Here is an 18,783-nt window from a genome sequence, read left to right as displayed (position 1 = left end):
AGACTTGAAAAACTCCTCAGCTGTAGTCAGTATTGAGATCATGAGAAGAATTTGAATTCTGTGGCTGAGCACCCCCTGCACACCTTGCTGACAACCAAGCATTTAAAAAGCTGGAATCTGAGCTGACTTCTGTGCTAGCTCAAGCTTGTTGAACTACATTTCCCGAGACACTTGTAGGTGGCAAAAATGTGGAAGACCTGTCAGAGGGTGCATCTTCTCTGGGAAGAAAATTTGTTATTCCAGATGCATAAGATACACAGAGCTCTGCATGACTCAGAGGATGTGTGAGTAGGCAAGTAAGAGAAAAGGGTTATTCTGCAGTGGAGAGAATTTGTTTTTTTCTTAAACAGAACAATTTCGTAATAGAATCATTGAAACATAGGTTTTTCAATCCCATTTTTCTCCTCTTGGTATAGGGTTATTTTTCAGATAATTGCACAATTTTTACTTAGTGTGGGTTCCTGAAATGCCTCCTATTTGACCTAACACACCTCTTAGCCAATTTATCAAAAAACAGTAATTTATTGATATTTGTTATTTTACCCTTTCATTCAGATTGATTCCATCAAGAGCTTGTGCACTGCAAAGTCCTGTTTCAGATTTCTATGGTCAGGTTCACAGTATGGTTTACAAACCAAATGGTTGCAGAACATCCGCACCAGCCTGGCCACTGTCCCAATTCCATTGGGGTCACTCACTGTCCTCCTGGCTCACAAACAGAACATTGAAAGCTGAGCTGGCAGAAGCTGGATGGACTCTGCTTCCCCATCCCAGATCCTTTGTTTGTCTGGCTTGCCAAGTGCCTCTGGCACAGGAAACAAGGAGACGAAGCCATCACCCAAGAGGTTTACAGTCCAAGCAGATGTTAGCTCTCAGGCTCCTTGAAAATTTCCAGATAAATTATTTTTCAGTGGAAAATAGCTACTTGACTAAATGAGCATGTTTGTGGAATGCATCTGCTTCCCATGGGCAAGTCCTCTTTTGCTGAAAAAAAGTCCCAAATTCAAGAAAAAGTCAATTTGGCAGCTAAGTAAAGCATCATGACCTGAGGTGCCATGTCCTGTGGCTTTCCCCACTGAGCCTCCCCTTCAACCACAAACAGGAAAAAATCTCCTGGCTCCCCAGGGCTGCTCCCTGCTCCAGCAGCATCCCCCATCCCAAGATCTGCTTTCAGACTGGTGCAGTTTCTTGTCTTTGCTCCTCCATCCGAAAAGCTACTCCAGAATCTTGCTAGATTGTAAATATTCTCGTTATTTCCACTCTAAAGTTATTCAGGAGACACATATGGCAGTTTGGCTGCTTGCTGGTGTTATTCCACACATCATAGCTCTCTTCTCACTCTGGTGTGTACCTCTACTGTGTTGTGGCAGGAAGCAATCATATTTGGTTTTAGTCCTCATTTTGCAACATCAAACTGAATTTTCTCTTCCTCTTTACTCTTTCTTCATTTAAATTAATCTTTCATGTAGCATGAGTGAACACAGTACTGCAGATGAGCCCATGCTCATACCTCTAACAGCAGAATTGATACCTCTGATTCAGCTGGAAACACATCATATCACAGATCCTAGGACTTTCACCAGGGTTCATAATCATACTGCAGCCAAAACAGTTCTTAGACTTCCAGCTAATGGGTAGGAGCAGGAGTCATATGGCCAGATTGTAAATGAGATGTGATGGGGGAGTTTCAGACTTGAAATTCTTATTAATTTCTTCTCAAGAAAACTTCTGGAGCAGTGAAAAAGCCCAGTTAAAAAAAAATTTTAAAAAATGTGTAAAACTGGGGCAAAAATCATATTTGAAAGTCTGCACAATATCCAACTAGAACAGGTAATCAAGGATTTTTGTTACAGTTTACAGTTGCCTTTTGAAGGCAATTTGAGAGCTCCAGCTGAAATGCTGAGTTTTACAGGAAATCAACTTGTCAAATGCCATTCATTCTCAAAGTGCTTATTTTACACACTTGATAAATGCTGATAAATAAAAAATATAACTAAAAATAACTCATAGGGCCATAGCAGCAAACTGAAGACCTTCCTTCTTATCCTCTTGAGCCACAAGAAGGCCTCAGCTTTACCACGAATGTTGACTTCTGCTCTCTTCATAGGCAGTGCCAAACCTGACACACCAGAGATCCCTAAACCAAGATCATATTTAATGCAGATGTTACATACTCACAACACCAAATGTTTTATTTAGGTCCAGCTCTCATATTTTTCTCAACATGTTGATCATGTTTCACTTCACATGTGATTTCTGTTGACTCTTGGGCTTGACTCTATGATTCACAGCCTTTTCTGAGGCTCCACCTGCTCTTAACACACCTTGTGCGTGTTCAGAGCCAACAAACTAATAGAAGCTCATAGCCACTGTCCACTCTTCCCAGCACTTTGAGCTGGGAGACTGGCAAGTACTTTATATTTTCCCTGGTTACACTTGAAAGGTAAATTCCTCTGATCCCAATTTCCCATCTGATGCCTCATCTTGGAGGCCACAAAGCTCACTTGCAACAGTCAGGGCAAAGGTTTGTGTTTTGTGTGGCTCCCTTTCCCCTGTTGCAAAATCCTCGGGAAAAAAAAAAAAACAAAAACCTGAATATTTTTGGTAGATTTTGAGGGGTGTTTGAGCGTACAGCCTGAGCATGCAAGCCCCAGTGAAGAAGGCTTTGCTATGCAAACACAGGAATAGTTTCTCCAGAAAGTGCCTTCTGGAAAAACAGATCTGTTCCCTGTTCTGATCTTCACAGCAGCCCCATGCTTCTTACCTCCTGTTTTACTCCTAGCTCCTACCCAAAACACACCAGCAGTCTGTGAAATGGATGCACTGCCCTGCTAAGCAAGGACTGAGGAGAGGATGCTGTTCCCAAATTATGCCAAGCAGATTTCCTAAACTGGTTGGCAGAGTGCTGGAACAGAGGCTTTTTCTACACCAACCCAAAGAAAATTCCAAAGAAAGTTTCTAGAATGTAATTTTGCTGAGATTTTGGAAACAAGTACATCTTGCTTGTTTTGACCAGGACAGGATTTTCCCGAAGCCCCTGGTAATGGTGTGGCAGGAGAGCTGGAGGCAGGTGACCTGCTGTGACATTAGAAACTGCGACAGCAGCCACCGAGCCAAGACGAGGCATCCCTGCTGGCAGGCAGGTTGTGAAGCCGTGGTTACCCTGTGCTGCCAAAGATAATTTGCTTTTGCTGTCTTTTGCCACAAGGTGGGGATGTAAGAACGAGTTTAGACCAGGCATGAAATGGCTTCTTCCTCTGCGGGAAGGAATCTCCATGGTCCTTGCCCACTCGGGGACTTTGTTTTCTTGGTATTAACGAGGGCGCTCACACTGCCGAGATATATTGATTAATAAATAATAGCTGCTGGTGTGCTTTGCTGGTATTGAGGGATTCTCGGGTCTGAAACAATTCTGTTCAGTATCTGTGTTGAAATGAAAATGTCTCCACGCTTCAGCTGGCCATAAACCGCTGGAGGTTCTTGCAACTCCACGTCAGATTTGAAGTCATTGCAGAAATAGAAAGAGGCAAACATCTCTCTAAAAATAGCTGTGTCAATTTGTGTCACTAAGTAAAAATTAGCCAGCCGATGATTAGTCTGCTAAATCAGTTCTAAACTTACGTAAGCAGCCATATTCTGTGTTTTCAACTTCAAGGGTCAGCAAATACACTCAAAGTTCTGTCCCAAGTGGCCAAGGGAAGAAATCCGGGCTAAAATGTGGCTTGGACAGGCCCTTGCCCCACCAGTCTGATGTTTATGTGGCAGGATACCCACAATAAAAAAATAATTTATTTGTAACTCTTTTCCTATTTATTGCCACTGATTATTATTATGCTTTCTTTTACAGTACCTGCTCATATGATGAAGTATTCATCATTCAGAGTATTTCTTTTCACATAAATCACAGGCTATGAGTGCCTCCAACAAATATGGACTTTTTGTAATGGGGAATTTGTATGTAGTGGGATGTCACAAAAGCAATCTTATATTGAGCAGCAGAACAATATTACTCAGATATTATTTTTTTTTTACTTTGCAATCATAATTTTCATATCCCATTTCTCCTCCCTACATCCTCCTCTGCCTTTGAAGGGCAAAGGTGCTGTGAAAGCCTTAAAAATTCATCCTGACATTTCTGTACAGTTTTCTTTCTTTTTCTTTTTCCTTTTCTTTCTTAGTTGTAGAGCCTCACAACTAAGCCCTGCCTTGTCGTCCATTGAAGGAGCTCTCAAAAATGAAAGTTTTATTTTTCTGTTCTCCATGTGCTGCCCAGTGGCATTTGGTGTTTCTTCAGTTGGACATCAAAATGCAGTGAAAATGAGTTTGCAGTCCCTTCCACTTTCTGATTTTCACCTGGAAGTACAAAGTAGCAATGCACTTGTTCACCAAAGCAAGAGGACAAACAAACAAGAACCCATTTACCCTTGGTTTAGATATTTAAGACCTTTAATTTGCTTACAAGAGAACCATCTTGGGGAAAATCAGGATTCTGATCTCGTGCCACTGTGGGGCAGGGGCTACCTTAACAACAAAATAATGTGGAACACTTATCAAATGGGAGACAGTGGAGGAGAAGACAGAGCCTCTTGCCTGGCTGCTTGGAGAAGGTTGTTCATTTACTTTTTTATTTGTTTATATTTATTTTGTGTCCTCCAGCACTGGTGTCTGGGAAAGTGGATGCAAGGCATCACCCCCAGCCTCCAGGCATCTTTCTTTGTAACTCAGGTGTAGGCTGTGTGACTGAGGAGTAAAATCCTCAGGAGCAGATTGGCTGTCAGGCAGCTTGCACTGCAAGTTAGGCAGAAATCCTGTAACACAATTTGTGCTTTTAGTCTCCCACCTGCAGCTAAAAACCACCACGATTTTTAGTAGAGCTTGGGGCAGGCACAGCAATTGGCCTGGGCAAAAGTTAATTGCTGAGATACCATTTCAGTTTGGAGCTGGGGTGGCATTTCTGTGTTGTTGTTGTGCCACAAGCCAGGAGCTGGGGTGGCAGGAGCAACATTCCTGCTTCTAGTACTCCACTGCTGTTTTACAAATCCAGCTTTCCCTGTATCAAAACCAAAATTAGCACACAGACCTGAAAGCGTGTTATTTCCCTGCACAGCAAAATTACTTAGATCAACAAATCCTCAAATGTCAAACAGTTTTGCATGGACACATTTAACTTTGTAATTGGGTAATCCTGAAGGAGACTGCTATTAAAGTAATAGCAGTCTTATTATATTTAAGTAATTCTGTAATTAGTCTGCCTGCCTCCATCTTACTGATTCAGTAAGCTATTAACCCTGCTGCTTAAGTATACATTAATTTTGTACTCAGCTATTTTGGTAGCTGTTTGGTTTCCTTTGGTTCCTTATCTATATAATTAGTATTTCACTGAGCAAAACCAGTTCAGAAATACTCCACATAGATGTCTTGATCAAAGTCAATCACATGTTTTTTAGCAAATGCTTTTTTTATTTTTTAACTTTTTTTTAGAAAAAGGTGTCTTGATACTGCTTTTTAGGTGGGAAGTTGCAGACACAGTAAAGTGTCATCCAGATGTGCTGGACTGGCAATTTCCAACCACTTTTGCATGCTTCTTGATTTGTCTCCTTCTCTCACCTGCATCTCCCTGGTCTTACACTGTGCTGGTCACTGGAGTATTCCCCATATTTGACTGGAATGGCCTTCTCACAAGTGCCCTGGAAAGTCACAGCAAGTGTCCTATAGCTGGCTCCTCGGGCTAGCCCCCAGGAGAGAACTGGGTAATGTTCAAAGATGTCAAAGCTGGCAGCAGACATTTATTTCACAGCAGCCTGCTTTTATGCAGGCAGTTGTGGAAATGAGTGCTGAATTCTGATGTCACAGTGGAAATGATGAATCACAATCAGGTTAAAGCTACATATTGCATAGCAGAGATAATGGGGTTGTTCACAGAAGTGGTGTGAGGAAGTTTCTTTGAATTTCTAACACTACCCCAACTGTTCTTACCCCCCTAGGAATGTTGTTTCAATATTGGAGATTAAATGCCTTAATTGTAAACAAGTGGAAGGTGAAAAAATACTGTATTTTTTTCTCATGCTTGATTCATTGCATGATTTTATTAGCGCTTCCTTTGGAGTGTTTTTACATTAGTGTTTAGCTGTTACATAGAATTAGAGAGACGACATAGGTGTGTATCTCAGCCAGACAGTATATTCCTTTGGCCCCACTTAAAAGATCCTCTTGCATTCAGATGATAACAATGTAGCTGACAAGTATAAAACAACACAACAGTGTGACCAAAGGTAGGTTGGGTTTATGTCATAAAAGCTGGTGGTACTCAGCCTGTGGGTCTCATCCACTTTTCATCAGTCTTTCACAATCCATTCCCTCTGATTTGAGCTCTCATGGTTTTAGACATGTTTATGATGAGTTGCATAAATATTCATCTGGTGGTATTACTGCCCATGCAGTATAGAATTCCTCAGGGATAGGAAAAGGAAGAGATAGCAAGAGGCATTGTTGTGTTAGAAAACCATGGATCCTAGTGGAACTTGCTCCTTCTGCTTTCATGTGTGACTGATGTGGTGGTTTGATGCAACATCTTAAGGAGAAAATGTGAAATAGCAGAGTAGGAATCTTATACAGAGGTACACCTTTTTGTTGTTGGGTTTCTAGAGGTTTTATTTTGTTTCTGCTTCTGATTTTTTTTTGTTTGTTTGTTTGTTTTTGTTTGTTTGTTTCCTAAGGGTTTTTGTGAGTTGCCTACAGGAAAGCAGTGAAGGTTTCCTGAGCAGTGTGCAAGCTACAGACAAACATCACAGCACTTCTTGGCTGCTCTCTGTGGTGCCAGAAGTATGTACTGGTGTTCCCCCCTCATCCCACCTTTCCTTTCAATAGTTTATTCTGAAAGGCAGTGGTTCAGTGAAAGGAGAGGAAGGAGGTTGGGATACAAAGAAACATATCTCTGTGGGAAGGGTAGAAGGTGGAGGAAGGAATCTGCTTCTAGGCTGTGGTTAAGGACAAGCTCAGGTACATCTTACTCTGCCCTGCACAGGGGAAGCTGGCCCTGTAGGACTGATAAGGAGAAGATAGGATGGGAAAAGGGCACTGAGGAAGTTTCAGTCTGGTTTGTATTCTTCTGCCACACAGGAGGCAAGTGTGCTGGCCTTCTGCTCTCTGAAGTCTCTAAGCAAGTACAGAAGTGTCTTTATAACCCAGAGAAAAAGTTACAAGTGTGTCACAGCCCAAAATTGCTCCAGTTGACTTAACAGAATCATGACTTTCCTGACTCAGATACACAGCTGTGGTGGAAAAATACTGTGCTCCATCCAGAGTACTGGCTCTGGCATTGCTCCTGCTGGTGCTTGTTTCCTGGTCTTGCTTTTTATAGAGTGAGAATGTACCTGTTGACTCTCAGCATCCATTTATAAAAGCCTTAATGCCATAGCTGCTGTTCACTGTAGGCTCATGTCTGAACTCTTCACCCCCTGGGTCTCCAGGGATTTTCAGTTTCTCATTGTTCACTCTCCGGATTCTGGTTTGGAGCATGCCAGTGGGCTTCAGTGTGGAGCTGCAATTAGGACTAAGAAGGAGAGAGCTGTGTGTGATTTATGTGAAAAGCATGTTAGAGGCTTACAGTAAAGAGGAGGATAGAGGAAGATGTTGCATCAACTCACTCTGAGAAGACTTAAAAGGAAATACTAATGCCATAGTCTAACTTTCTTGTAAACTCACAGTCTGGTGAAGTAGTAATTTTGGGTTAGGCTGGCTTGGAGGAGAAAGCAGCAACTGAGTGTAAAGGAGACTCTGAATAAAGTATCTAATAAAAAAACAAACTCTGAACAAAAACTCAAATCTGATAGCATTTGATAGTAGCGGCATATCTCTCTGTTGGAGACCTTGATAAAATGTTCTTTTCCCCTTTTTCTCAAGACGTTCTTTTGTCCCCATGCCAGAGGTGGGTATTCCTGAGAGGCACTTCCCAAAGACCTTATTTCCCATTACACTGCTGAGGCCCTGCTGAGCTTTGCTTGCATCTGAGCCGATACAGAAATAACCATGTGTCTACGTGCTTTTCTTTTACAAAAAAAGGGACAAACATTTGAAACACCACACCTGCATGCCGTTGTTTTGAAACGTGTTTTTAATTTCTAGGACAAGCTGCTCGCAGGCTGTAGTGACCAGGAGCAGGGCACAGGGGGAATGGATCCCTCTTCCCACTACTGCCAGTCAGCAGCTGCATGTGGTGTCTCCCCTGCCTCCCCTTTTCACTTTTAGCCTTTCTCTTATTTCAGTTGCACGTCCCTAGATGGAAAACCACAGGCGGGTTATGTATACACCGATTTACCCTTTCTAAATTCAGGGGGTATGCCTTGTGTCATACCCTCTGGGCCCATCTGGCAATGCCGTCAGAGGCTCCCTTGGCACGGGCTTTGTTTTGCCTCCCTGTCTCGACCCCGGCCACCTCTGTGTTAACCTTTAGGCGTGCAAGGGCCTGGCTACCCGGCTGAAAGCGGGTTTTGTGGCGCCGGACCGGGTCTGACGGAACCGGGACTCGCACAAGTCGGGTGTCCCCTCTTCCCCCTCGGCACCTGGGAGAACCCCCCTCCCGCCGTGTCCCCGGGGTGGATCCCTTAGGGCTCTCTCTCCCTCCTGGCTGAGCCCCTCCGGGCGGGTCCCGCGGGAGGGGCCGGGGGGCAGGCCCTGCTCCCTGCTCCGCAGGCCGCGGGGGCGGGCCGGGCCGGCAGGGCGGGCGGCACCCTGGGCCCGGGCCTCCAGGCTTGAGGGGGCCGCCGGGCCCAGCGAAGGCGGGCGTGCAGGGAGGGCTGCGGGAGCCGGCCCAGCCGCCGGCCGGCATGGGGGCCGGGGCTCTGGCCATACGCGTGAGTAGGAGCCGGGAGGCCGGGGACGGGGGAGCGATGAGCTCGGGGGTGTGTGGGGGGGGAGCGCGGCCGCGGCGGGGGGAGATGGGGGCGGTTGGGTGCCGGCGGCCGCCTCCTCCCTCTCTCCCTCCCGCCCTCTCTCCCGCCCTCCGCCGGGGTCCTTGCGGAGCCGGGGGGATAGAGAGGCCGGGTAGGGCTCTCAGACCTCTCGTTCCGAGCGCTCTGCTCCCCTTTGGGCAGCTTTGGGAAAGGTGAGGATGAATAAAGGAGGTTCCAGGCTGCTTTTTTGCTTTTTTTTTTTAATTTTTTTTTTTTTTTCAAGCCCAGGAGCAACCGCGCCGCGTTGTGCCCTGTGTGAGTGAGGGCTGTTGCTTGCGTTCCTGTGGCGTACGAATAGGTTTTCTCCACTTCATATAAATAGGTTTTCTCAACTCCAGTCGTCTCCTCTGGGCTGCACTTCACGGCGGGATCGTGCAGGGGCGATTCAGTCGCTTTGTGCCGCCTCGGCCATCAGTAAGGCTGGCGTTAACATTTGGACAACTTTTTTTTTAATTTTCCCCTGTAAATCGGATCTTGCAGCCGTAAGGTCACACAGTTCTGTGTTTCAGAGCTGTTCTGAGGAGGTGATTTCAGTTTGATTTTGCTTCAATGTATCTTTTGGATACCTATTCTTTGTCCCCAGTCAGCGCATCCTCTCCCAGCGCCCAAAGAAGCTGAAAAATTTCCGCTTCGGTTCCAGCGGATGAGGGCGATTTCTCTTGAAAATTTAAATCGAGAGTTTCCCCAAGTAAATCCAGCTCGGTGACTCAGGTTTTTGAATGCCGAAATGGAAGCGGGCTGGAAACCTGTAACTGAGCAAGATTGTGAGGCTAATTCAAGGCCTTAATTGGAAAAGCTCTCCAAGCACCGCAGCTGCTCGGACACTGATCAAAGGATTTTTGCTGCCTTTTGAATTTAACCCAGGCGATGTGATTTTTGCCTTGGCGTGTGTCTGCCTGGAGTGAAAATTGTGTTTTATTCATTTAATCCTGAATGGGAACAACTCTTTTACAAAGAGATGTGGTGTATTAATAAATCAATCAAATTTTATTCCAAAGCCTGATGGGTTTATCATGAACGTTTGTAAGGTGGTCACAGTAATGCTGGATTTGTTTGTGTATTGGAATTCCATTTCACAAATATTAAAATGTATTTAAGACATTTATACAAGCAGCATCTTTTGTAATGATCAAATAAGTGCCCCATAGGAGTGGGGACTATAGAACACACGTGTGCTGCAAATAGCAGTGTTTGATGGGAAAATCACAGCAAAGTGAGTGAAATGAACTGCCAGATAATTTTTTGTCTGAAAGGAGAGCAGTCATGGGTGATAGCAGCACCAGTGTAGATGTTCATGTTGCTTGCAGACTGCAGTAAAAAAATAATCCCACAAGTGAAGAAATTTCAAGGGTTTGTCTAAAATAAAAGATGGATGCCTTGCTAAAAATCTGTCTTAACACAGTCAAGCACCAAGACCTAGGCAAATGTCTGAGCACTTCACTGAGTTACAGTACAATATTCTGTATGTGTACAGTTTCTACTACCCGTTTCTTAATAGTACACGATAGGAATAAATTAGTTTTTAAGCATCACAATAACAGTGGACTGGTTGAACTCCATAATAGCTGAGGCTTCTGGTTCCTGCAGCATGATATCAGAAACATGAGGAAAAGCTATTCTTTTTTTTTTTTTTTTTTTTTTTGAGTGAGGTTGACTGAGTTGTACCATTCTTGACCATTATTTAGTGAAATTATGCTTAGATATGTGTGGAAATCACATGTGTTGTAGGTGATGCTGCTGCTCTACCATGAGCTGTCTCTCCAAACCTGCAACACTATATGCTGATTTAGATTTCTGCCTGTTATTGATCATATACATTAATCCTGTATTATATTATTCTCATGGGTTTTATTTGCTATATTCTCGTGTTTTTTTCTGTCACTGCAACTCAAAACTTGTAAGAATATTGTGCCTCTAGAAGAATGCATGGGATGTATGCAGTCAAAGGTTTATTGTGGAGTGTTTTTTTCACCCCCTTATTATGTGTGATTAGATTATATGGTCCCTTTCTAACTCTAAAACCTCAATAAAGGAATTTCAGACTTAGAAGGTGCTAAACATGAAATGTTTCATGAGGATCCATTTTGCCTGATAGTTGCCAAAGTGAATCCCTAGGGAACAGCATCTGCAATAAAGGTGCAGTAAACCTTCTCCAGAGTACTCTCCCTGACAGGCATCCTGGAGATAAGCTGAACTAATGGTGATGTATTGGTATTTTTCAGGCTCACGTTTGTCCAGTGGCTTTTGTAGCCTGTCTGAGCTGCCTAAGTTACAAAAGCAGTCTCCTGCCAGGCCAAATTACTTGTTACTCTTGTTACAAGCTTGTCTTTCTCCCTTATCATAACTACAGACTACTTACACTCTTTTCCTGTTAATTACTCTTCTAGTTTTTTTCTCAGTTCATTTATGCCTTCCTACTTGACAAAGATTTTACAGTGGATTAAAAGAAAGTAAGACCAGAACCTTATTCTGGAGCGTAAAAGCCAGTTTTGATGAGTGTGCTTATGTTGTAACTATGCAACCTTCTGCAGCAAATGTGACTAATAAACTTTTTTTTCCCCCTCTGCTCCTTTAAGCAAAGCAAATCAGCTGTGAGATTGAAGGAGGACATGAAAAAGATAGCTGTGCTTCCACTCAACAAGCAGAGGGACACAACCTGCCCAAAGGTCTTTGGTGTGAGTCTTCTGGAGCTCCAGCAGCAGGGACTGAGCAAGAATGGCATCCCAATAGTTGTGTGGAATATAGTAGAGTACCTCACCCAGCATGGTAAGCTTAAGTGAGTCATTTTTGCTTGGTAGCACTCATTATGTAAGGCTTCAAAGGCAGGCATCTGTCTTTTTTGTGGTACAGGAGAGCTGAATTAGGTGGTGGCACCAACCACATGCAGAGGCTGTTATTGAATGCTTCTTTATTCTTTCTGCCTTCATGCTGAACTTGTTTTTTTAATAGGAAGTTTACAAAGGTAAACTGTGGTGTTATGTAGCAGTACACTCTCATAAATAAGCTGTTCAGTTCATCAGTGGAATGTATTTCACTTGTGAAATGAAAATAATGAAGCTGTTTGGCATTTTTGTAGTTGCAAATCAGTTGTCCTTCACACTTTCAGTCAGTGAGAAGACATAAATATCTATATAGAAATATTCACATGCACACACACCCCCTTCATCAGAGTACATTACTGGAATAAAAGTACATGTTACTACAGGTTTTCAGATAGGTTCCAGTTAGTAGTCCCCTCAGGGAAGTAGGTGTTCAATTCTTAGCTTCTCTTTGCATTATTTTAATTAAATTAATTTAGTTCCTCTTGTTGAAATGTCTCTCTCTGAAGAAATCTGGAGCATCATTGGTGCACAGATATACCCTATGGCAGTTGTTCAGCAACAGGAAAGATTTTGTGGAAGTAATTTCATCTTCTAAGCAGCTGCATCTGGTTTTACTCTAAGGTCTCTCCTTTAGCTACTCAATAATGATAATCCAACTGCAGAGCCTTGCATTCCCTGTCTGTATCTTGATATACCCTTAGAAGCTGAAAGTGTCCTGAAAATCAACTTTCTTTAAGGTAAAGTGCAAATTTAAAAAATGATCCTACTTTTACACAGCAACATCTTGCTTGATCTACTTCAACTTCCCTCAAAGCAATCTGCTACGATTACTGAAAGAGCAAGGGTGGAAAAAGTTTTTGCATCATTTAGGTTTAATCAAAACCAGAAGCTGAGAAGCTGCAAGTTGTGGGTTGTGCTCTGTGTTCCATAAAAAGATCTGAATCCCAAATGACAGATCCTCAACCATAAACTGAACAAGCCATGTCCTCTACTCTGCAGCAAGACTATCTGGGCTTCTCAACACCAAGCTGATTATCCAGCCCTGATAAAGATAGAATCCATTCTGTTTCTCAAAAAGTGCAAGATCTCAAAGATGTCCTCTTACACAGGAAATTTTTGACATACCTGTTTCATGCTTGCCTAAGGTTTGTTTGTTGAATTAATGATAAACTGTGAAGATAGTTTTAAGAGAGGCTCAGGTATTAATTAAAACTATGTGGAGTCTTCTGTGAATCAGGGCTACTGTTGGTTCAGTATTGTCTTAAAACTGATGTTCTGCAAAGATGTGCTAGACATTGTAGGGCTTTTTAAAGCCAGACCATTTCACAGTCTCTTTTCTAGCTCATGAGGAGCTGACTACACATTTGAAAAAGCTAAGCTGACTGCTGGCCTCAAACTAAGTTTGCATTAAGCTTCCTATTTTCAAGTTTAGAGGTGAAGCCCAATTTTTCTATGCTGAGCTAACTAGTACCTGATTACTGTATGTCCTAGCCTCTTTTTATTTCTGTAAATGACTGAGGAATAGCAAATGAAGTTCTGTCTCTTTGGGGACTGTGGTTTTTGCTTGCTTAGTGCTGCAGTAATGAAAATTATTATGGAGACATGGTATTTGCTGCTGCCCCCAAGATGGCAGTACAGCATCTCCTGTGAGTGTGTTTTGCTGTGAATACAGGAATGCAGGATCTGTAAACTGTACCTTATGTAAGTCAAGCAAAGTGCTGGAACACTTGTCCATTTTTTTCTCTTACTGGATCAATTTTACTTCTGGTCTCTAATAAAATATATTGTTCCTTTCTGCTGATATGGCTGCATCAATATTGTTTTCTTGGCCCAATGGAAGTGTTCTATCAGGCTGCTGTTTAGTGGTGTCTGCTTTGAACTGATGAAAACCGTTTTTTTTTTTTTATCCTTTCAGTGTTATGCTTCTGAAGAAGAATAAGCAGGTCTATAGACACAGTATTAGAAAAGGCAGAATTTTTGTGGGGAACGTGTTTGAGAGGAAAATTAAATTACTGAGTTCAGTTCTAGTCACTTTACTGAATGTTTTAAATCTTGGCATACACCTAGAAGGTGAGGTTTGACACAGTGTGATTCATATAGCTTCCTTCATGGAAACCTCCTCCTTTCTGTATCTGCTTTGCTGGGTGTGAGGTGTCTGACCTGAAATTCTTGATACCTTTTCTCTTTCATTGTGAAATACCTTGGCCCTCTTCCTGTCCAAAATACACATTTGCTTGCTGAGATTTTCTGCTAAAGTAAAGCTGCAGTACTCATTATGGAGCTGCTGCTGGAATCAGCATGATTCAGGTGGCTTTGCTTCGTGATGGCCACAGGTAAGAAGCTGTTACCTTAAACTTGAAGCTGAAACTAGTCATGCATGTCAGCCTGGCAGAGTCCAGCTCAGAATAATAGGCTACTTGCAAAAGCAAAACAACAACACTGTTTTGTAGAATCTAGATCCTTTTCTGGCTAAATATACCAATAAAATATACCAATATACCAATAATAATAGTAGTAATAGTATACCAGTAGTATACCAATGCAAAATATAACTCTCATCTTATTTCTGGATGGCATGAGGTTACAGTAATGCCACTGAGTTTTGTGGGTTCACAAAGGCCTCAAGATCTGTTCAGTCATATTTGTTAATGATCATAATCCAATTACACGACTAGAGGGGGTTTCTGGGGAGATAATAGTCTTTTCTTTTAAACTGTGCTGTATTAATTGCCCTCCTTTTGTATTTCTGTAAGCATATTATTCACACTAGAAAATCTGTTTCATCCTATCACCAGGATGTCTTAGTTCAGGCCAGTCTCATGTGCAGTGTATAATTTCAGGTATGACCCAGGAAGGCCTCTTCAGGGTGAACGGCAGCATGAGGATAGTGGAGCAACTGCGTCTGCAGTACGAGCGTGGAGAAGAAGTGGAGCTTGTTAAGGATGGTGATGTGTACTCAGCAGCCAGCCTGTTGAAATTGTTTTTGAGAGAGTTGCCAGATGGGATTATCACCTCTGCCTTACATCCCAGGTTCATTCAGCTTTACCAGGGTAAGCGAGAGGTAAAATCTCAATTCCTTAATGTGCTCCCATCTGGATAACTGGTGATGCAGCGAGCACAAACAATACTCTGTTTCTTAATTTATCTGCTTCATTCTGCCTTTCCTTTTGCTTTAGCTCTCACCTTCTTCCAGAGTGCTCAATTCTGCTACAAGAAACAGAAATTTTTTTCTGATGTGTTTAGTAAAGTCTGGACTATTTATGGTTTTCTAATCCAATTATATCTGCTGAATATGTATGGAAATTATCAGCTGGTTTCTTTGAGAAAGCTTGTAGACAATAGCTGCAGTCTTTTTAGGACATGGATTTCCTTCTGTTTAGCTAGGATGATTTCTGGTAGTTTCATTATGATTTCTGGTAGTTTCATTCTACTGAAATCCAAAGAGTTACACCAACTTCAGAAAGTTACAACTTTTTGTTAGTTCTGTTAATCAAACTGAGTGTCCATTGGGCCCAAAGCATATGTCGTCTAAGTTTCTATTTCTCACTAAGTTATTTGATTATAAAAAAATTAACCAGCTTGCGAGGAACAGCAGGCTTTGTCTTTTATTCCTCATCAGAGCTCACAACCTAGAAGTTTGGGGGTTTTTTTATTTTTTCTCCTTGAAGTGATGGATTAGACATAAGATAGAATGTAATTTCTTCTTTACAGAGTTGGAAATTTCACAGCATTCTGTCAAATGATTTCTCCATCTAATTCATCTGTAGCAGACAGTCCATGTTGTTGTTATGTGGAATAGGTGGTGGTTGGCCTTTTCCATGTGGGTCAGTGGCAGTTCTTTCCTCTTGCTGCAGGTAGCTGATGTCTCTCTTTGATGTCTCAAAAATGTTGCCAAGTGAGTGGGTGTATTATACCAGAGGTGTGAACTTTACAGTAAAGATAGATTATTGCAGAGGACAAACATGCATTCTGACATGCATCCCCAGTGGACAGTGCAAAGTTCTCAGACTCTTGTCCTGAGGTCTCTCTTCTGCTGTTCTTGCCTGCACTGGAGATGTCAGACATGCCTGGAGGAGGGAGAACACAACCTTGTCTTCTTTCTTTCCTGTTTAGGGATGTAGAGAGTGTGGAGGGTGCATCAGGGAAGAGCTCTGTGCTTTCCTTTGAGTGCAGGCATTTCATCTGTAATCAGGCTGCATATGGGCTGTGTAAAATACTTTCCTCATTTAGTAAAGTTGTCTGGAGTGCAGGGGTAGGGTTCAGAAGTGTTGTGTAGGAAGGTGCTGTTGTTTTAGAAAGCTCCTTTTTTTCTGATTGTAGCTGTGCTTGCTTTTGGGTCTTGTAGTTTTCACAAGATCTGACTCATGAGCTGTATTCACTTATGTTCTTTCTCATGAATTGCTATTTTAAGTGGAATTTTTCTTTAATTAGCACCTTTGCTCTTCTACATTCTTGTTCCTACAAAGGTCACACCAGTGGATTACACCAGAATCTTCTGATGTCCTTTTGACTGGTGCTGTTTGTGGAAATTTTAATTCATATCTGCTTCCCATAGGAAATGCAAAATCCCCCCAGTAATTCTTACAGAAAAGAGATAGATATCCTTTCTCAACAGAGTTACTCACCAAGCTTTCTTGTTTCAAAAACCAGTAACTTAAGAATGCAGTTCTGTAGAAGTCAGTCCAGCTGTGACGTGTGGCTAAGTTTGTCTGCACTGCACAGTAACTCCAGTTATAGTCCCACTGTAATTTTGATTAAGGGGGAATGAAAAAATCATATTTGAAAAATTCTAGATTGGCTGTTATGGCAAGAGGAAAGCTTTTGTAAGGTTTGAAGAAAAATGAGGTTTTTTTACATGAGTTGCTGTGAAAGACACTGCTGACTTTCATCAGGTTCAGATTATTTTAAGTGGTAGGTGGGCCTTTATTTACAGCTAAATAATCAACCAGCTATGCAGGATTGGAGGAGTTACCTATGCACTTATCGAAGTATGTACAAGGGTATTTGTTGCAAAATAGTACCAAGAGAGTGTGTGCCTGGGTGTTCTTTGTGTAAACTATGAAGAAAGTAGGTCAAGCTACTTTGAAGCCAACAGGTTATTAAAAAATAACTTTAAATCTTGAGCCGCTTCACTGCGTATCTACAGTGAAGGCAATTATAAGTTCTGTTACAACCTCTCTGTTACCTCCTGTTGAAGCTTTGCTTGGGAGAATGCTTTTTGGGATTATGTTAGAGTTCCTTTGGAATATTTTCAAGGATTAGTATCAGCATATTTTTTTAAAGCCAGCTGAGATCTTGGCTTGAGAGTAAAACGCAATTACTTCCTGTAAAAATTTTTAGAGAGTGATTCCTCTAGTTATAAATAGCAGCATTGAAAATTATAGATTTTACCTGTAGCTGTAACCTTTTTTAATTCCAAATATAGTCTTTGTTACCAAATTAAAGAGTAAATAACCTGCCCTTTTTTGAAAAAGAGAGAACCTGACCTATTGGTAGCTCAGGAAGCCTGCACAGCTGGTTTGTCATGCTGTCTGCAGCCTGTGCAGTGGTGTGTGAAACAGAGCTCTGCACACTGCCCCCAAATCCTGGCTCACTGCTGTTTATATAAACATCCAGCATAATGCCAAGACTGTTCAGTTCCAGAAGACATCACGTAGAGTATCCTAAAAACTGCTTGGTGTATCCAGACATCCTCTCTCTGCCGCTGGAGAAGAGCAGTGGGAGTGGCTGCTGAGAAGGGCTTCACTCTCTACAAGATGTTGATTGGAGATGCCTGTAGCAAGTGGGGGCCTGGGACAGGCTGATAGTGATCTTTGTGTTGGCTTGTCTCCTCAGAGCACCTGACAAGTATTAAGGCTGCTCCTTGCAGGGTGTTCTTGGGTCAAAAATGTCCATCACAATCTCTTTTCTATGCACAATCTCTTTTCTGTGCCTGCCTGTGCAAAACAGAAAAGAAAAACAAGCTGTGCTTACATCAGGGTGAAAGTTTCAGAAACCTCATCAGGTCCCACACAGCAATCCCTGTGTGAGCTTGTTTATTCCTTCTGGCTTTTCTTTCCTTATCTTTTATATCATGAACACTGACTCTTGAGAAATTTGTATATACTAGGAGCTGCATGCACAGCTCTTACCCCTTTCACAGGTCACTTGCTTTCAGCAAGACAGGTTCCTATTGCACTTTTTAGCACAACAAAAACTTGTCTTTTTCCTTTTCTCTTTTATCATTGTTGTTGCATTCCCTCCTCCAGCAGGAATACAAAGATGTGTGGGCTTCTGTCTTCTTTTAGGGTTCACTCAAGTTCAATGCTATTTGATGACCCTGGCTTCTTGACATTGCTCTCATGTAGAGAATTTATACTCTTCAGTGGACAGCAGCTAGATATAAGTTTTATCCTGCATACCTCCTCCAGCTCACAGCCTGCCACTGATGGCAAGGGTTTTCCTGGTGCCCAGGAGCAGCCCTGCTGATTTCAGAGAGAGGGATTGAAGGTGATGGGAGGGAGCAGCTCCTCACTGGGTCAACTGGTCAGTTCAGAGAATGCTTAGTAGTTGGCAGCTGTTTGAGTTACAGGAACAAGCAGAACCAAAAATATAGGCTGTGCTGGGGGATTTTAGGGGTCAAATTTCAACCTAAACAGTGACTATGAAAAATGAATAAATGAAAATAAATAGATGAGAGCTGACCCTCTAACCATGGTAACTGCAGCAGTGCAGAAAATCAGATTCACTGTGATTCTTCCAGCTCTTGTGGCATGATTTTAACCTTTTCTTGTGGGTTTTATTGTCATTTTGTTGTTATCAGGGTTAGTTCCAAACTAGAGAAATAACTTCTGCTTTCCACTTGTATAAGATGTTTGTTATGCAGTAAAAAAAAAACCTTTGGAACTGGATTTTTAATGCAGATTGTGACAGTCAGCAGAGCTGCAAAAGAAGTGCAAATGCAGAATGTCAGAATGAAGGGGAAATACGGCACAGCAAAGTGCCAAAGTGATGGAGAGCAAGGGGTCTCA

At 42.3% G+C, this 18,783-nt stretch overlaps 1 protein-coding gene across 8 annotated transcripts in view; it reads left to right on the top strand.

Annotated features, from left to right (window-relative positions):
- Positions 1 to 8,761: 8,761 nt before the first annotated feature.
- Positions 8,762 to 18,783, top strand: part of FAM13A (family with sequence similarity 13 member A) — a 127,946-nt gene continuing 117,924 nt past the window's right edge. For 7 of the 8 annotated variants that reach the window (XM_030450294.1, XM_030450287.1, XM_030450292.1 and 4 more), the window contains exons 1-3: positions 8,762 to 8,852; positions 11,528 to 11,717; positions 14,614 to 14,823. In XM_030450294.1, coding sequence (XP_030306154.1) covers positions 8,826 to 8,852; positions 11,528 to 11,717; positions 14,614 to 14,823 — 427 coding nt within the window. In that variant the 5' untranslated portion in view covers positions 8,762 to 8,825. Of the gene's footprint in view, positions 8,853 to 9,045; positions 9,104 to 11,527; positions 11,718 to 14,613; positions 14,824 to 18,783 lie in introns of those variants that run through there. The other variant, XM_030450288.1, reaches the window with a different exon arrangement.

The sequence above is a fragment of the Calypte anna genome, chromosome 4A (genome assembly GCF_003957555.1).
Source record: "Calypte anna isolate BGI_N300 chromosome 4A, bCalAnn1_v1.p, whole genome shotgun sequence".
NCBI lineage: Eukaryota > Metazoa > Chordata > Aves > Apodiformes > Trochilidae > Calypte > Calypte anna.
This window is presented reverse-complemented; position numbering and strand designations above follow the sequence as displayed.